Here is an 18,152-nt window from a genome sequence, read left to right as displayed (position 1 = left end):
AGGAAATGGTCCATTTTCATTCTTCTGCATGTGGCTGTCCAATTTTCCTAACACCATTTGTTGAAAAGACCGTTTTGTTTTGTTTTGTTTTGTTTTGTTTTGTTTTGTTTTGTTTCCCCTTGGACATTTTTTCCTGCTTTGTCAAAGATTAGTTGACCATAGAGTTGAGGGTCCATTTCTGGGCTCTCTATTCCATTGATCTATGTGTCTGTTTTTCTGCTGGTACCATACCGTCTTGATGATTGAGCTTGACGTACAGAATTGTGATGCCACCAGCTTTGCTTTTCTTTTTCAATATTCATCTGGCTATGCAGGGTCCTTTCTGGTTCCATGCACATTTTAGGATTATTTGTTCCATTTCTATGAAAGAAGTTGATGGTATTTTGATAGGGATTGCATTGAATGTGTAGGTTGCTCTAGGTAGCATAGACATTTACAATATTTGTTTTTTCAATCTATGGACATGGAATGCTTTTCCATTGCTTTGTGTCTTTCAGTTCTTTCATGAGTATTCTATAGTTTTCTGAGTATTTTTACTGGATACTTTGTCTCTTTGGTTAGATTTATTCCTAGGTATCTTATGGTTTTGGGTGCAATTGTAAATGGGATGACTTCTTAATTTCTCTTTCTTCTGTCTCTGCGTTGGTGTATAGAAATGCAACTGATTTCTGTGCATTGATTTTATATCCTAACACCTTACTGTATTCCTGTATGAGTTCTAGCAGTTTTGGGATAGAGTCTTTTGGATTTTCCACATAAATTATCATATCACCTGCAAAGAGTGAGAGTTTGCTTTCTTCTTTGCCAATTTGGGTGCCTTTTATATCTTTTTGTTGTCTGATTGCTGAGGCTAGGACTTGTAGTACTATGTTGAAGAGCAGTGGTGATTGTGGACAGCCCTGCCATGTTCCTGACCTTAGTAGAAAAGCTCTCAGTTTTTCTCCATTGAGAAGGATATTCATTGTGTGCTTTTCATAGATGGCTTTTATGATATTGAGGTATGTACCCTCAATCCCTACACTGTGAAGAGTTTGTTTGTTTGTTTGTTTGTTTTAGATTTTATCCACTTATTTGACAGAGATCGCAAGTAGGCAGAGAGGCAGACAGAGAGAGAGGAGGAAGCAGGCTCCCCACTGAGCAGAGAGCCCGATGCGGGGCTCGATCCCAGGACCCTGGGATCATGACCCGAGCCAAAGGCAGAGGCTTAACCCACTGAGCCACCCAAGCACCCCTGTGAAGAGTTTTAATCAAGAAAGGATACTGTACTTTGTCAAATAATTTTTCTGCATCTATTGAGAGGATCATATGGTTCTTGTCCTTTCTTTTATTAGTGTAGTGTATCGCATTGATTTGCAGGTGTTGAACCACCCTTGCATCCCAGGAATAAATCCCACTTGGTCTTGGTGAATAATCCATTTAATGTACTGTTGGATCCTCTTGGCTAGTATCTTGGTGAGAATTTTTGCATCCATGTTCATCAGGGACATTGATGTGTAATTCTTCTTGGTGGGGGTCTTTGTCTGGTTTTGGGATCAAGGTAATGCTGGCCTCATAAAATGTGTCTGGAAGTTTTACTTCCATTTCTCTTTTTTGGAACAGTTTCAGAAGAATAAGTATTAATTCTTCTTTAAATGTTTGGTGGAATTCCCCTAGGAAGCCACCTGGCCCCGGGCTCTTATTTGTTGGGAGATTTTTGATTACTGCTTCAATTTCCTTGCTGGTTATGGGTCTGTTCAGGTATTTCTTCCTGGTTCAGTTTTGGGAGTTTATACATCTCTAGAAATGCATCTATTTCTTCCAGATTGTCTAATTTGTTGGCATAGAGTTGCTCATAATATGTTCTCATATATTGTTTGTATTTCTTCAGTGTTGGTTGTGATCTCTTTCATTCATGATTTTATTTATTAAGTCCTTTCTCTTTTTGATAAGTCTGGCCAGGGGCTTATCAATCTTAGTAATTCTTTCAAAGAATCAGCTCCTAGTTTCGTTGATCTGTTCTACTTTTTTTTTTTTTTTTTTTGGGTTCTCTTTCATTGATTTTTGCTCTAATCTTTTTTATTTCCCTTCTCCTGCTGGGTTTAGGCTTTATTTGCTGTTCTTTCTCCAGCTCCTTTAGGTGTAGGATTAGGTTGTGTATTTGATACCTTTCTCGTTTTTTGAGAAAGGCTGGTAATGCTACATACTTTCCTCTTAGGATTGCCTTTGCTTCATCACAAAGATTTTGAACAGTTGTTTTCATTTTCATTTGTTTCCATGAATTTTTAAAATTCTTTTTTAATTTCCTGGTTGACCCATTCATTCTTTAGTAGGATGCTCTTTAGTCTCCATGTATTTGAGTTCTTTCCAACTTTGCTCTTGTGATTGTTCAAGTTTCAAAGCAGTGTGGTCTGAAAATATGCAGGGAATGATCCTACATATTTTGGTACCAGTTGAGATCTGATGTGTGACCCAGGATGTGATCTACTCTGGAGAATGCTCCATATGTACCAGGGAAGAATGTGTATTCTGTTCCTTCGGGATGGAATATTCTGAATATATCTGTGAAGTCCATCTGGTCCTGTGTGTCATTTAAAGCCCTTATTTCTTTGTTGATCTTTTGCTTAGATGATCTGTCCATTTCAGTAAGGGCAGTGTTAAAGTCCCCTACTATTATTGTATTATTGTTGATGTGTTTCTTTGATTTTGTTATTAATTGGCTTATATAATTGGCTGCTCCATGTTAAGGGCCTAAATATTTACAACTGTTAGATCTTGTTGGATAGACCCTTTAATTATTATATGGTATCCTTCCTCATCTCTTATTATAGACTTTGATTTAAAATCTAATTTGTGTGATATAAGGATTGCCACCTCAGCTTTCTTTTGATGTCCATTAGCATGGTAAATTCTTTTCTTCCCCCTCACTTTCAATCTGGAGGTGTCTTTGGGTCTAAAATGAGTCTCTTGCAGACAGCATATCAATGGGTCTTGTGTTTTTATGCAGTTTGATACCCTGTGTCTTCTGATTAGGGTATTGAGCCCATTTACATTCAGGGTAACTACTGAAAGATACGAATTTAGTGCCATTGTATTCCCTATAAGGTGACTGTGTGTGTGTGTGTACTGTATATTGTCTCTGTTCCTTTCTGTTCTATGTTACCTATAGGCTCTCTCTTTCCTTAGAGGACTCCTTTCAGCATTTTTTGTAGGGCTGGTTTGGTGATTGCAAATTATTTTAGATTCTGTTTGTCCTAGAAGCTTTTTATCTCTCCTTCTATTTTCAGTGACTGCCTAGCTGGATAGTAGTATTGCATCGTACTTGCCAGGGGCCAGGCTAAGCAATCTGCTCAGGTTTGCTCTCGGTAGCTTTTGTTCCCTGAAGGCTTCCCACACAGCGGTGGAGGATGAGAATGAAGATAGCAGCCTCCCAATCTCCAGCCCTGGAGGAAACGAGAACTCAGGGCCCTGATCCTTAGTGCAACCTTAGAGAAAAGCAGTCAATCACCCCTATCTCCCTGGTCTCTGGCTGCTGTCCGTGCTCACCCAGCCTGTGACCAAGTGTTTCTATCTCTGGTGCACAGCCCCGTTTGGAGTTTCCAAACCCAGCAGATTCCTGCAGCACACTCCTGTGCCACTCCTCCCAGATGAGGAAGGGGGGGGGGGGTCTTCCTGGATCTGCCACTTGTGGAGTCCCTGCTTGACAAGTAGTGTCATGACTGAGCCACAGATCACAGTTTATGGCAACTCTGAGCTGAGAGCCCACTCCTTGGCTCTGTCTCTGCATCTGGCTTCCTGGCTCTGATCCCTGGGAGCTCTGCCACACTTAGGCACCGCGGTCTTTCTGTGACACTGAGGACGTGAGACCATACTTTCCCCACAAGGTTTCCATCCCCAGCTTAGCCACTAGAGTGACATCCCTCACTGGAGCAGACTTCTAAAAGTTCTACTTTTGTGCTCCACTGCTCTACCAGTTGCTGGGAGCCAGCTGACTGGAGACTCCCTTCCCCGCAGTCTATCTTCCCATACAGCACCTCAGATCCACTTCTCCACATGTCCTGCCTTCCAGAAAGTGGTTGCTTTTCCGTTCATAGAATTGCTGCTCTTCTTTTCTTTGATCTCCTGTTGAGTTTGTAGGTGTTCAGAATAGTTTGATAACTATCTGGTTGAAAATTGGGACCAGACGAAATTTAGGTCTCCTACTCCTCCACCATCTTGCTTGCCCTCCACTCAATGTAGGAAGGTTTTAAAAGGCCAGGAGTTGCTCTAGATTATAAAAGATTAAAGAGACATGATAACTAAATACCTTATTTTAATTGAATTCTAGATTAAAATAGAAGAGTGGTAGAAAGGACATTATTGGGAAATTTGAATGTGGACCATATATTAATATTTTATCAATGTCAAGTTTCTTAGGTGGGATTATAGTATTGTGGTTATATAAGAGAATATTTATGTTCTTAGGAAATGCATGCTTTATGTATTTAAAGGTGAAATGCTGGGGCACCTGGGTGGCTCAGTGGGTTAAAGCCTCTGCCTTCGGCTCAGGTCATGATCCCAGGGTCCTGGGATGGAACCCCGCATCAGGCTCTCTGCTCAGCAGGGAGCCTGCTTCCCTTCCTCTCTCTCTTTCTCTGCCTGCCTCTCTGCCTACTTGTGATTTCTGTCTGTCAAATAAATAAAAATGAAAATTAAAAAAAAATTTTTAAAGGTGAAATGCTATGTCTGTAGTTTACTTTCATATGGTTCAGTAAGAGAAAAGCAATGTATATGTCTGTGCAGAGAAAGACAAAAAACCTAGTACAGGAAATGTAAACAGTTGATAAAGGGTGATTGGGGTGCTCATTATAATTTTGTCACTTTTGCTCTCAGTTTGACATTTTTAAGTTTGACATTTTTCAAAATTAAAAGTTGGAGAGCAAGCCAGTTACATGAAACAATATATCATTTAAGGATGTATATCCATGTGACAAAACAATATGATAAAAGAGAAAGCAAAATATATATAAAATTCAAAGTAGTGGTTCCCTTGGGTGAAACAAGGAATTAAAAGGAAAGGTTCATGTAGATCACTCTGTGTTGGTAATGCTCTGATTTGTGCCATGGGCTCATGAGTGCTTATTTGTTTACTGTGTTTTGTGATTACATTTGTGACACATTCTTTTGTATATATCAAATGTTCCATTAAAATGGTAAAGGCAAAAAGAGATTGAGTTGAATTAACTGAGCTATGCAAAAGGAGGAAAAAGAAAGTTCATGACATATTAGTTCTCTGAAGAAAAACCTCAACAAGGTTGGAATGGGATAGCAGGAGGAAAACACACGTGTGATTTTGTCTGACCCAGTATTTCCAAGATATATGGGACCAAGGAACCTCTTTCATAGAACACACCTTAAAGTGTCATTGGTCCCAAGAGTCCTTTTGGGAAATGATGCTTGAATTTTAAATGTTAGCCTGCAGATGAAAGCAAGCTTTAGTTCACAGAGATATAAATATAAATTCTATTTGTCTGCTTAAATTAATGAAAACATTTCAACCTTAGTTTTAGGAAGAGAATTAGCTTCTTTATTTTATCACTTCTACCCCACCCCACCTTGGATTTTTAACTCTGAAAGGATTTCTATTCTTTATATGGAACAGCTTGGTTATAAGAAGGTGTCTCCAAACCTTATTTTTTTTCTTCAATTGGACTACTTACGTCCAGTCTTCAACTGGAAACCCAGAATAACCTAGAGTCCTAGATGTGTACTTCTGTTCAGACAGAGCTGGTACTAGTACACTGGTGAGAACAGACTAGTTGCTGTAGCAACAAACCACTCTACAGTCTTAACAAATGCTTTTCTCACTTAGTGCTGCATGTGGTAGGTGGGCTGGCAAGAGGCTTTGCTCTATATCCTCAATCAGGGATGCCTGCTTGTTGGAATTTGTACTTTCTTCTAGTACCATTTGAAACATTCTGCCTCTGCAGTCTCAGCATTAGGTTAAGCCAGAGACTAGAGAATTGCCCTGGGAAGTGGAAAGTGACCCACATCACATCTAAGCACATAACATTGGCCAGAACTAGTCATGTGGCTCTTTCTAACAGGGGTCAGGGCCTGGGATGGGGTTCGGGGACTGAGATGGGACTCAGGAAATGCAGAGGAGCAAACCATCCCTGCCATAGATAATAATACTAGGACTAAACTGGAATGTGGCATCCTTGGCAGAAAGGTAATTTATGTAGGCATGTTTACATATTTGTTTTCTTATTCGTAGTTGAGGTTTTATCTTTGAATTATATCTTAAGTGTTAAAAATCACATAGAAACAATGTGGTATCACTTATTTTTTGGTATTCTATGCAGATCTTTTTCCCTTCAGGTTGAATATAGTTAATTGAGATGTGGTGCATAAATTATAAAAGCAGCTAAAGGGAGAATTATTGACATAAAACTAATTTATACATGAATATTTATTTCTCTGTTCTGTGTTTTTTTAATGACAGCATGGAAACATTCCTTTTGAAGACAAGATTGCAGCAGTTAAAGTAGTAAGTTCATGTAATAGTAAGCTAAATGTTGTGTGGAAACTATTCATTGGTTAATTTATTTGTAGATCAGCTAATGCTGATTTGTGTATACTAAATTTATTTCAATGTATTTAGAGTAGATAAGAATAGCTAAAATGATTGAATAAATGGATGCACTGTTTTATATAATAAAATGGAAAATTTGGTCTCTCAGATTTTTTTTTAATCCAGAAAAAAAAATAATCTTGTATGTTAATTTGAAACAGTAGGTGTTCAGGATTAATACCAGTAAAAGAATATATGTGGATTTTCTGAATTTCTAGTTGCAGTGACTTCTAGGTACTGAGAATGCAGTGGGGATCAAGACAAAGATCTCTAGACCTAATAGATTTTGCAAGTCACTGTAGTTCTCTACACGCATTAAATGTGGAGTAAGGTGGTAAAAAAGAAAAAGTGGGGCATTGGGAATGTACAAAACAAGGAATTAAAAAGTTTCTCCCTTGAGAAAGAGATGTTTTAACTGAAGCTTCAAGGATCTCTAGGAGCAAGTCAGGCTCAGTGGAAGAGTTTTATGAGCATCGTGGACAGAACAGTATGTGCAAAGTCCTGGAGAAAAAGAAGCACAAAGAGCATCCTGGGAGCTGAAGGAGAACCAAAAGGGTACTTAGTGTGAGGGGGAGAGTGGCAGGAGAACAGGCAGAAAGTCTTGGTAGAGGCCAGACCCTGCGCCTCCTTAGCAGTTTTCAGGACTTTGGAATTTATTCTGAGAGCCATTGAAAGTCCTTGAATATTTAAGCAAGAATGTGGCAAGATCAGATTTAGATTTTGAAAAGATTACTACAGAGAATAATTCAGAGGAAAGCAGAAGTGGATACAAAAAATGTCATGAGACATTGGGAAAGTGAGGGGAGTGAAGGTGTTGTGGACCTGTGGTGGTGTACATCTTACCCTGTAAGACCTGTGCGTGTTTATTTTGAATAGAGGATATAAGTTTCTTTAACTTTTTCTTTTCTCATGTTTCTTTTTTTAGGATTTTCTGTGGCACCCAGAAGTTAATGGTTCTATGAAACAGTGTATCAAAGTATGGACTGAGGTGTGTATTTGAAAATACAGGCCTTTCTGGTTTTAAGCAACCAAATTTTAAAAGCTCATGAACACGCATTGTTTTGTTCCCCCTTACTCACCTGTCCCACTCTTTTGTACTTTATGCCAACTTTTTTTTTTTAAGATTTTATTTATATATTAGAGAGAGAAAGAGAGCGCAAGCAGAGGGAGCAGCAGGCAGTGGGAGAAGCAGGCTCCCCACTGAGCAAGGAGCCTGATGTGGGACTAGACTCCAGGACCCTGGGATCATGAGCTGAGCTGAAGGCAGATGCTTAACCAGCTGAGCCACCCAGGCATCCCTATGCCGATTTCTTAATAGCAACTGAATTGTGCTGGATTGATCCTGTCACTTTACTGAGAGGAGGGAGTTTTGATCCAAGACTTCTGCTGCCACCACTCTGACCCTACAGCCATTATGCTTATGCCACACTTTCCAGACAGAATCTTCTGTTACTGCTGTAGCTCAGTTCATTCAAACCCAGGGCCTCTTCCCAGCATAACATACATTCTTCTGAGTATTTTCCCACTTTCTTCTTGACTCATGCCCACATTCTTTAGGAACCTATTTTTTGTTAAACAGCCTGTTTCCTTCCCTTTTATCATTACACTTGTGACCCAGGAGTTGAGCCTGGCGTATTTTGGTTCATAATGTTCAGAGATAAATTAGATATAAGGACAAACATGCTATTAACCTCGAAAACCCGTAAGTCCTCACAAGTCCACTCTTGAATCTCCATAGTAGTCTCCATGTAGCTCTGGGGCTGTCCTCTAATTAAACCTGTATTCTTTCCCACGCATGTTTGCATTCAGGATGGATAAAGCAATATTCAATTTTGTTGACCTTGTTTTGCTTAATTACTTCTGCTGCAATGGTATTTTTCTTTGCTTCTTTTCACATTACATGTTTAGTACGGCAGCCACCTCATACACTGAACAAGCTTTTGTAGTCAACATTTCTAACTTTGTGTCTTTGACAAAATGTGTTTAAGTTTTCAAAAAACAAAGCATGCAAACAACTTCTAGAATTCAATTTTCTGATAAATTGCAGCCTCACATAATTGTATTTTGTTCTTGTTGATACATTTATTGCACAAGTATAGAATAATGTTACGTGTATATTTCAAATGATTTAAACATGTTTTATATCTGTACTGGACCTAAAGTGTAGCCATTAAAGTAGTAGAAATTCACAGTTAAATAAATATCAGCGTGGTATAATGTATAAGTCCTGCAAAATAACAGAAGACGTTTGTAATTTACTAACGTAGAGATACATTGTGTATCCAGATTTTCAGTTCTTATAATTTGCTAAAACTAGATTTTTGGAACATTAACTTCTCTTGTAAAACTCCATGTGACTATTGGGGGAAAGGAAAGATTCAGCTTATTTAGGGAGATGGCAGTGTCTTTACCTAAGATTGATTAGTTGATTGATTTCATTTGTTTAAAGAGTATGTATGCATGCATTATTAATATATTTATTTTGGCAGTTTTCGTAGTAAGCTGCTAGATCCTAAGAATACAGCGATCCATATTTTTATGATTTATGTAGTATTGGTAGCTTTATGCTGGGTATTACGAGTGTGGCTAGAAATTAGCCTCTTGTCTCCGCCCTCAAAGAATTTGCAGTATCTAGTAGATAGTCACTTTGTGATGAATAACAATAAGGTAATATGAAGAGTAACTACAGAATTGAGCACAAAGGACCATGAAAGCACCATGGATAGGGGCACTGAGTATGAGGGTTGGTTAGATATAGGTGATGGTTTAAGAAAGCTTTACAGAGAAGATAATATTTCCAGAAGAACTGTGGGGCCAGAAAGCTACACTTATTAACTAAAATAGGGTTATTGAAGCCTACAGGCATAAAAGCAAAGTTGAATTTAGACAACTTTACTATGATTCAACAAATATTTATTAATCACCAGCCATTATCTAGGTACTGGGCTAAAAACTGCTGATACCTTGGTTAACATAATAGAGTTCCTTTCCTCAAAGAGCTTCCAGATGAGTGGCAGATAGAGTTAATTAAGAAAGTGATGTGACAAGTACCAGAATAGGGGAAAAATAGGGTGTAGGACAATTACATAGAATAGGCACTAACTGTAAGTTTTCAAAACTGGTTTTCAGATAAAGTGATCTTCAGGGTGAGGGTCCAGGGTTGCCTGGGTGTTTCAGTCAGTTAAGCGTCTGCCTTCAGTTCAGGTCGTAATCACAGGGTCCTGGGATTGTGCCCCACATCAGGCTCCCTGCTTAGGAGGGAACTTGCTTCTCCCTCTCACTATGCCTACCACTCCACTTGCTTATGCGCTCTCTCTCTCTCTCTCTCTCTCTCTCTCTCATAAATAAATAAAATCTTTAAAAAGGGGGGGGGTGAGGGTAAGGGCCTGGTGTGATAAAGGAGGGTTGTTTCATGCATAGGAAATAGTATATCCAAAGATACTGAAGATAGAGTGTAGCCTATTCAGGGAATCTTTTTTTTTTTTTTTAATTTTATTTATTTATTTGAGAGAGAGAGAGAGCACAAGCAGGGGAGAGAGGGAGAAGCAGGCTCCCCCGTAAGCAGGGAGCCTGGCACGTGGCTCGATCCCAGGACTCTGGGATCATGACCTGAGCTAAGGCAGGGGCCCAACTGACTGAGCCACCCAGGTGCCCCACCTATTCAGGGAACCTTACCAGCAGTTTTAATCTGGCTGGAGCTTGAATTCAAAGTGCTCCTTTTATTATGTTTGGTTTTGGCTATTAATTTCATGTGCCTCCTCTAGAGTGAGAGTTGATAAGAAATGAGGTACACAGATATTAGTTCATGAATAATATCCTAAGCTCTCTTTGGTGTGGTATAGATTCACTTTATCCATCTATCAATTTTTGATTACTTTAAATACTTCATGGTATATTTACTAAAAATAAGGATATTGGATTGAATTTTTCTTAAGCATAATGGAGAACCTCTGAAAGATTTAAACAAGAAAATGATGGCATATAGTGGGGCAGTTGTGGGAAAATTAGGCTCACCTGTGAAAAACCAACAATTTAGATTTAATACTCTAAGTGGGTGATAGTCATTAAGAAGTCTGAGCTACTCAGGTGGATTTGTAGAATCTGGGTACAGTGTGAGGTGATATTTGAAGTTACTTGAATAGAAGACATTGAATAGGCAGCGGGTTTAGAGACTAAAGAAGAGGGCTTATGATGGGTGATCAGAAACTTGTGAGAAGGGGCAGTAAAGGGAGTAAGAGGAAAAGCAGAAGAATAATTGTAACACACAGGGGAGGAAAGAGTTTTAAAAAGTGGACAGTCAGAAGTGTCACTTAAGGAACTAGAGGGTAAAATAAAGCTAACAGAATGTGGCAATCCATAGTTCCTTAATGGGAAGGTCAAGCTCCAAATGAGAACATGACCAATTAAGAAATAAATGAGAGATAAAAGAAATTATCATAGCGAGGGCAAAATGCTCTTCTGTGTAATCTGTTGGTTAAAGGTGTGAGGGGGGAAGGATTTGAGAAGGAGGCAGGGTTGAAGGAACAGGTTTTTGAGGATAAAGATGAGTTAGCATTTTATAGATGGGGGAGTGAAAGAGACTAGAGAATGAAGACAAGATTGATGAAAGTTGGACATGGATCATTCATGGGTATAGCCCTGTGTGTAAAGAGGAGGACTATAGAAACACAGAGTAAGGAGTAGCCATGAGGAGGATTTTTTGATTCTGTTGTCCAAGAAGATGGGCTGGTGAGATTATAAGAATGGAGGAAAGATGGCTAGAGCACACAATCCAGATGAATTCTGTTTTTTCTAGGAAGTTTGAGAATTAAATTTTATATTAAAAGTGAGAAGGAAGGCAAGAGGGACCTGTAGAAGGGAAATAAGCTTTGGGATAACCAGTGTGAGGAACGAGAAAGGGAGCCATATAGAGCTAAAGGAAAAGTTCCACTAAAATAACAGTGTAAAGTGAAGCACACTAGACTGAAATAAGAATATCTATGAAGGAAGTTTTGTTACTGTTTCTCCACTTTCATAGTCTTCTACACCAGCATGTATTACCTTTATAAAGAGACAATACCTGTTGTTTTTATTTTATGGATGAGTCAGATTTTTTTCTAATTAAATGTCTTGCTTATTTTTAATTGTTCCTTGTGCACATGATTATAATATCAGGTCTTTGATGTTGTAAAAAGTACACTTCAGGAGTCACAAGACCTAAGTTTTGGCTTTGTCCCTACCAGGCCTCAGCAATACCCTATAAACTTTTCTAGTCTGTATGCTTAATTTTATAAGATATGTGTTGCTTCTTCCCTATGTTACAAGTGGCAAGGATCTATATTAAAATGAGCTAATTTAAGGTAACAATAAATTACTAAGTACTATGTAGTTGGTAGTATTAGTAATACGACAATTTGCATTTGGTGAGGATTTCTACCAAATTTCTCCCTATATGGGTTTTTTTTTTTTTTTTTGCACATTGTGATCTATAATAATTAGCAGTTTATTTTGTTAAATACATACTGGATTTATTTTTCTCAAAGATAACATTTCTTGTATCTTAATTAACATTTACACCATGTACCCTATAGCTTCCATGAATATTTTTTTAATTTGCTGCCATAATATTACTAGAGCTTTACTCTGTAACAGTTTACTCAGAATTCAGAGTAATATTAGGACACATTAGATTTTAGTGATGTGTTTTGTTTTTTTTTAAGAACATCAAAGAATTAAACGTATCAGCTTCATGCCATTCTGTTAACCACATAACCATGTAAAGGCTTTAGGCATTGGATGTTGCATCTTGTTATATAACAAGAATACAGTAAGGAACTCTAGAAAATTAAAATGCATTTGGAAGAAAAAACTTAAATTTAAGGCAAAAAGTAAGTGATGTTACTTGTATTAATTCCCTTAACTGGATAGAACACTATTATAAAGATTTTCTTTCCTTAGGATTCTGTTGCAAAGCCCCATGTGATTGTAGCAGGAGCTGCCACAGTAAGTTGTTATCTATATTCTTACATAATGATTTTTGTTTCATACTTGAGGACATGCTAAGAAAAAGTTAATTTATGTTAAATAGAATTCTTGATTGTACTTATATTTCAGTTCCCATTTCTATTATAATTAGTGAGGCTGATGAATTTTCATGAAAAAATCTGAGTGAACTTCGTAAACTTGGTGTTAAAAGTCAATATTATTTTATACCTGAAATTACATTCTTCTTTAATGTTATACATTGTCTAATTTTATATTATCTTTTTCTAATTGCCTTCATAGAATTCATGAAATAATTTGACCAAACTTTGGTCTAATGTTGAATAAAAGTGGGAATTTTCTTAAAATAATAACTTCTGTTACAATAGAGTAAATTACAATTTTTCTATGATAAATACTGAACTAATGCTTAATTTTTACTTCTTAGTGGTCTATCAAGATTCACAATGGTAGCAATGAAGCGCTTTCCCAATATAAAATGAACATTACCTCCATAGCACCACTTTTAGAAAAACTGGCAAAGACTAGTGATGTTTATTGGGTCTTACAAGGTAAGGTATGAGTAATGAACAAATGTCATTTTGTATATATTTTGAGGCATGGGTTTTTATTATCTCATGTTTCAAGAGGCAAAATTACCCTTTCGTGAGAATAAATCTTGAAGTAAGGTTTGTAAAATTAGAATAATTTGAGTTATTTGCTTTCCTTTTTGAACTTAAGGAACAGACAGACAAATATAATAAATAAAAATAAATAATAAACAAACAAAAATATCCTCCAAGGAGCCTCCACATACAAAATGGCTGTAGAGCATAACAAAGAGAATAAGTTCTCAAAGGCAAATGAGATGTTTAGCTCTGATTTCATTTCTTACAGAGTATATTTATTATAATTGGGAAATATAGAAAAAATTATTAAGTCTGTTTCATAATATTAGACTCACTGGAAGTAAATGTATTTTGGAATTGACAAAATATATTTAAATCATACCATGTAGTTTATACTTGGTAATGAAATTCTTTAAGAGAACGCTGACATTAGTTCAAGTCATTTCAGGAGTTTATTGAATGTCCATTATTTAATGCCTAGCATAATATGAAATTACCTTTGATATTTTAGCAGTTTAACCTGCTTGTCAGAAATTCTTATGATTATTTCCAAATTGAATGTCAAGTTGAGTGGAACAACAAGGGTGGCAATATTCTGTTCTGCAATCTATATTATTGATAGACTCATTGTTAACCTTTCTCTTACTAAAATGAGAAAAGATTATTTATGATAAGTGATAAGGACCTTGGTCCTCAATAATATTACTTCCTAATTGTGTCAACAAAGCAGTGACAGGAGAAAAAAAAAAGATTGACTGCTACTCTTAAGTAGAGAGTCTTCCCCAATCCAGTTTTAAATTCCCATTGCCCAGTAGAACTCAGCATCCCTAAATTTTAAACTCTTAAGATACGCTAGAACATAAAAATGTTTCCTGAAAACTATGTAAATAAGAGAGAAAAGGGATAAAACTTCTTTAAATTTGAAGAAGCTATTGATTGATTGAAAGCATCTGAACTTTAACAACAAAATATGAAATGCAGTCAACTAACTTGCATGATCACAATTTCTACCAAGAGGGATTTTTAAAATGTGTTTTTAAAAACATGTGTTTCATGTGCAGATCCTGTTTATGAAGATCTATTAAGTGAAAATAGGAAAATGATCACTAATGAGAAGATAGATGCCTACAATGAAGCTGCAGTCAGTATTTTGAATAGTAGCACCAGAAATTCTAAATCAAATGTTAAGATGTTTAGTGTTTCCAAATTAATTGCTCAAGAAACCATCATGGAATCATTGGATGGCTTACATCTCCCTGAATCAAGCAGAGAAACTGTAAGAATTCTTGTATCTGTCAGAAAATAGAGACTATGATAGCTAATCGGTTATAGCTATACATCACTATAATATGGTAACAAATAATTTATTTTATTGCAATCTTAATTACTTCTAGTTATTCTGTCTAAACATATATCTACACATAATTTTGCTCTCCATTACCTCGCTGAATATATTAGTGAGAGTTTTAGTAAAAAGGGGAAGTAGTTATGCAAGGGAGGAAATGAAGCTTCATTTATTGAGTGTTAGTCACTCTTAATATACCTTATCTCCTAAGAAGCTTATAAGTTCTCAGCATGCTCATGTTTAAAAACTATTACTTTATGTTCTCTTTGCCTTAAACCTTGAATTTATAAGATTAAGCTTCTATGAAGAGCACATTTTAAAAATATGTAGAATCATTTTTATTATTTCCTTATAATTCTTAAACCCTAAGTATTATCCAAGGTACATTGTAGTTACTGAACAAATCCAGATTGACGGATCGAAGGGGATTTTAGGTTAAATAAGAAAGAGAACAGCATAATTGTAAATTTTCACACAAAGTACAACAGATATTATTTAGTTACTGTTTTCTTATAAAGCAGAATCTTTTCTGAGGATCACATAACCCTGAGTATTCAAGAAAAGGCAATGATTCTGTTCCTGTCTTACAGAAAAATGTGTTTTTGCATATACAGCTGCTGGATTCTCCGTATACTTTAAAGGGGTTTTGTGGACCCCCTGGAACTGATTAAGAACCTTAGGTTGGAGTTTGTAGGCTAGTATTTTCAAGAGTGCCAGGTACAGAACTTCCTGAAGTCACAGGGCTAAAAGAATGAGTTTTCTAAATAGTTGAGTCTTTTTGAATGCTTAGGCTTAAAAAATATAATTATTTTAAGTTCCAAAATTGCCTAAACTATAAAATTTTTATGAAACTAGATTTGACTGAACTTCAACTTGGCAGAATATTGGCAGCTTGTCTAGAAGATTTTTATTATAATGATATCATGTTGAAGATTCCACATTTTATTTAACATTAGAAATCTTAAAACATTAGCATCCTAAGTGTTCCATAAACTGTAAACCAAATGAAAAGCAAATTACAAATATTGTTAGCTAGGAATAAGTGATTTTTTTGGTGCCAGTAATTTTATATCTTTTTTTTACATCTAAAGACTGGGACTGTATCTTAAGTATCCTGGTATCTTCCATATTAAAAGTCTGCTAATTAAAATTCTTTGGACTTTGATATCTGTCAGTATTTTTTTCACTGAAGGTCATGCATGGCCCATTAACCGCCATGAAATGGCTGTTTCTTTTTTTTTAAAGAATAGAATAGGAAAATGTCAGTATGCATTCCAAATAGTAAGGAGAAGTATTATTTCTTATATATGTGTTCTGGGTCACATTATAAAATGAATCTTCATTTTGGATCATAGTCCAAGAAGTTAGAAAAACCCTGAACTGGTTATTATAGCTTGAAGGAATACCATTATTAGCATGAGTGTTTGGGAAATGGTAGCAAAAAGTACAAAGGCATTTTGGTTTCAGTGCTGAAAAGTCAGTAGTATTCACAAGAGAAAATCTAATGTGAGATATATTACTGACAAGATAATAACCAAATAACTTGATTTGTTCACAGAGTGCAATGATTCTTATGAACGTGTATTGCAATAAGATTTTGAAGCCTGTAGATGGTTCCTGTTGTCAACCTCGGCCTCCTCTTACTCTCATACAGAAGCTAGCTGCTTGTTTTTTCACTTTATCTATTATCGGATATTTAATTTTTTATATAATCCATCGTAATGCTCACCGGAAGAATAAGCCATGTACTGATTTGGAAAGTGGAGAGGAAAAGAAAAATATTATCAATACCCCTGTGTCTCCGTTAGAGATACTTTTGCAGTCTTTCTGCAAACTTGGCCTGATAATGGCTTACTTCTATATGTGTGACCGTGCAAATCTATTTATGAAGGAAAACAAATTTTATACACATTCAACTTTCTTTATTCCAATTATCTACATCCTGGTTTTGGGAGTATTTTACAATGAAAATACTAAGGAGGTAAGAGTCATTTTCTTTTTAGCTAATGTTATCCTTTTTATCTCATTATAAACTCCGAATTAAATAAATAGTATCACTTATCATGCCAGAATATTCTAGCATGTATATAGAAGACAAAGGGATAATGTAGTTGTAGTTTGCCTGGTGGACTCTTAACAGTTGCTTTTTTGAAACAGTTCGGAGAAAGTTCAAAAACTCCCAAGAAGATTGTTGAAAAGTCGGTAAATAATGATCTGTGAAAAGATGTCATAACTTAGTGTTATTTTGCCTGTTTGGGGATGGAGAAACTGGAGGTGCTCCCGATTTTATAATGGTCTGCAAACATGAGATACTGTTATGAAAAAAATGTAACTGAAAAATATAATTAGCAAATTCCTATATGCACATTTTATATTTACATATTTATACAGTCAGATATGTACACGCACAAATTTAAATGTACATAATAATGTGGGCACTGCTTCCAATATTCTGAATTTCCTATTTAGAATTACTGTAATTGCTTAGAGTATTAGTGCAACTTCTTTATAAGGCATGATTTATTTGAATTAATAAACTCTCTAGTAAGAAATAGCTCTCATACGAGGATGACTAATCAGTTTTTTCATCTCCAGTGAGAATATCCTTGGGAAAATAAACTATACCAATAGACCCTTTTTTCACAATAAAGTATAAGAGAACTATAAGGTCTTTTCAGCTGAAACTCTAAGATTTTCTTAAAGAAAATTATAAAATGCCATTTTACAGCTTTACAAACTTATCTGTCATAGTATAAATGTAATCTTAATATAAAACCTTGAGTAGCAACTTAAATATTTAAACTCTCTTTTAGTTTATATTAAGTTGCAAATTCATATTTTATGAAATTTTCAAATTTCATATTTTAAATAGTTTTATTATATCTTTTATCAAATCAAATGCCAGTCTTTAATTGTTTTTTCCCCCCAAGTTTCTTTTGACAGGTTCTTTATATCCTATAAGAAAAATTTACTTAATAATAGCTTCATAGTGAATTTTAAAACAGATTTTGGTTCTTTTCCACAGACTAAAGTGTTAAATAGAGAACAAACAGATGAATGGAAAGGCTGGATGCAACTTGTGATTCTGATTTACCATATCTCTGGAGCAAGTACAGTAAGTATTTTGAATTTACTTACAGAAGACATGGGAAACGGTGGGACCGTACTGTTTCTTTCAGGGCATCACCTGTTTTGTGTTTTATATTCTCCATCATTTAGAGACCTGTTTTATTTCCCGCCCAACCTTTATGCTTTCCCATTCTTCTCCTACCACCTGACTCTTTGAGAAGGTGTAGTTTTAAGGCAATAATTTATTTGTAATACTTGGCCTTGATTTTAATTTAGTAGAAACAGCTGATAACCTAAGGGCATTATTTCATGCCACCCTGTTGGGCAGCTCATTTTAACTTAGGAAGAAACTGTATAGATGCAAAGGATTCCAAATAGACAAGTTACAATCAGAAGAAATCAAGTTAGATGTTTATATCTATATTCTACCCTTACTTGCATTTTAGGAAGTTTGGCCAACTATTTTTACTCCTTTAAAGTTTAAAAACCTTAGAACCCTTTGCCCCAGTATTCAAAGAACTCAGGTCCTAATGGACTACCATTGCACCATTGATGTGCC

General features: G+C 36.0%; 1 protein-coding gene across 2 annotated transcripts in view; it reads left to right on the top strand.

Moving 5' to 3' along the window:
* The window catches only part of CASD1 (CAS1 domain containing 1), a 55,787-nt gene that overhangs the window by 16,648 nt on the left and 20,987 nt on the right, over positions 1-18,152 (top strand). The window contains exons 4-10 of one of the 2 annotated variants that reach the window (XM_032874950.1): positions 6,461-6,505; positions 7,515-7,577; positions 12,527-12,571; positions 12,999-13,122; positions 14,241-14,455; positions 16,083-16,505; positions 17,550-17,639. In XM_032874950.1, coding sequence (XP_032730841.1) covers positions 6,461-6,505; positions 7,515-7,577; positions 12,527-12,571; positions 12,999-13,122; positions 14,241-14,455; positions 16,083-16,505; positions 17,550-17,639 — 1,005 coding nt within the window. Of the gene's footprint in view, positions 1-6,460; positions 6,506-7,514; positions 7,578-12,526; positions 12,572-12,998; positions 13,123-14,240; positions 14,456-16,082; positions 16,506-17,549; positions 17,640-18,152 lie in introns of those variants that run through there. The other variant, XM_032874960.1, reaches the window with a different exon arrangement.

This window comes from Lontra canadensis, unplaced genomic scaffold (genome assembly GCF_010015895.1).
Source record: "Lontra canadensis isolate GAN:19392208 unplaced genomic scaffold, GSC_riverotter_1.0 scaffold2, whole genome shotgun sequence".
Classification (NCBI taxonomy): Eukaryota; Metazoa; Chordata; class Mammalia; order Carnivora; family Mustelidae; genus Lontra; species Lontra canadensis.
The sequence above is the reverse complement of the archived record's forward strand: the minus strand, read 5'-3'. Positions and strand labels throughout refer to the sequence as shown.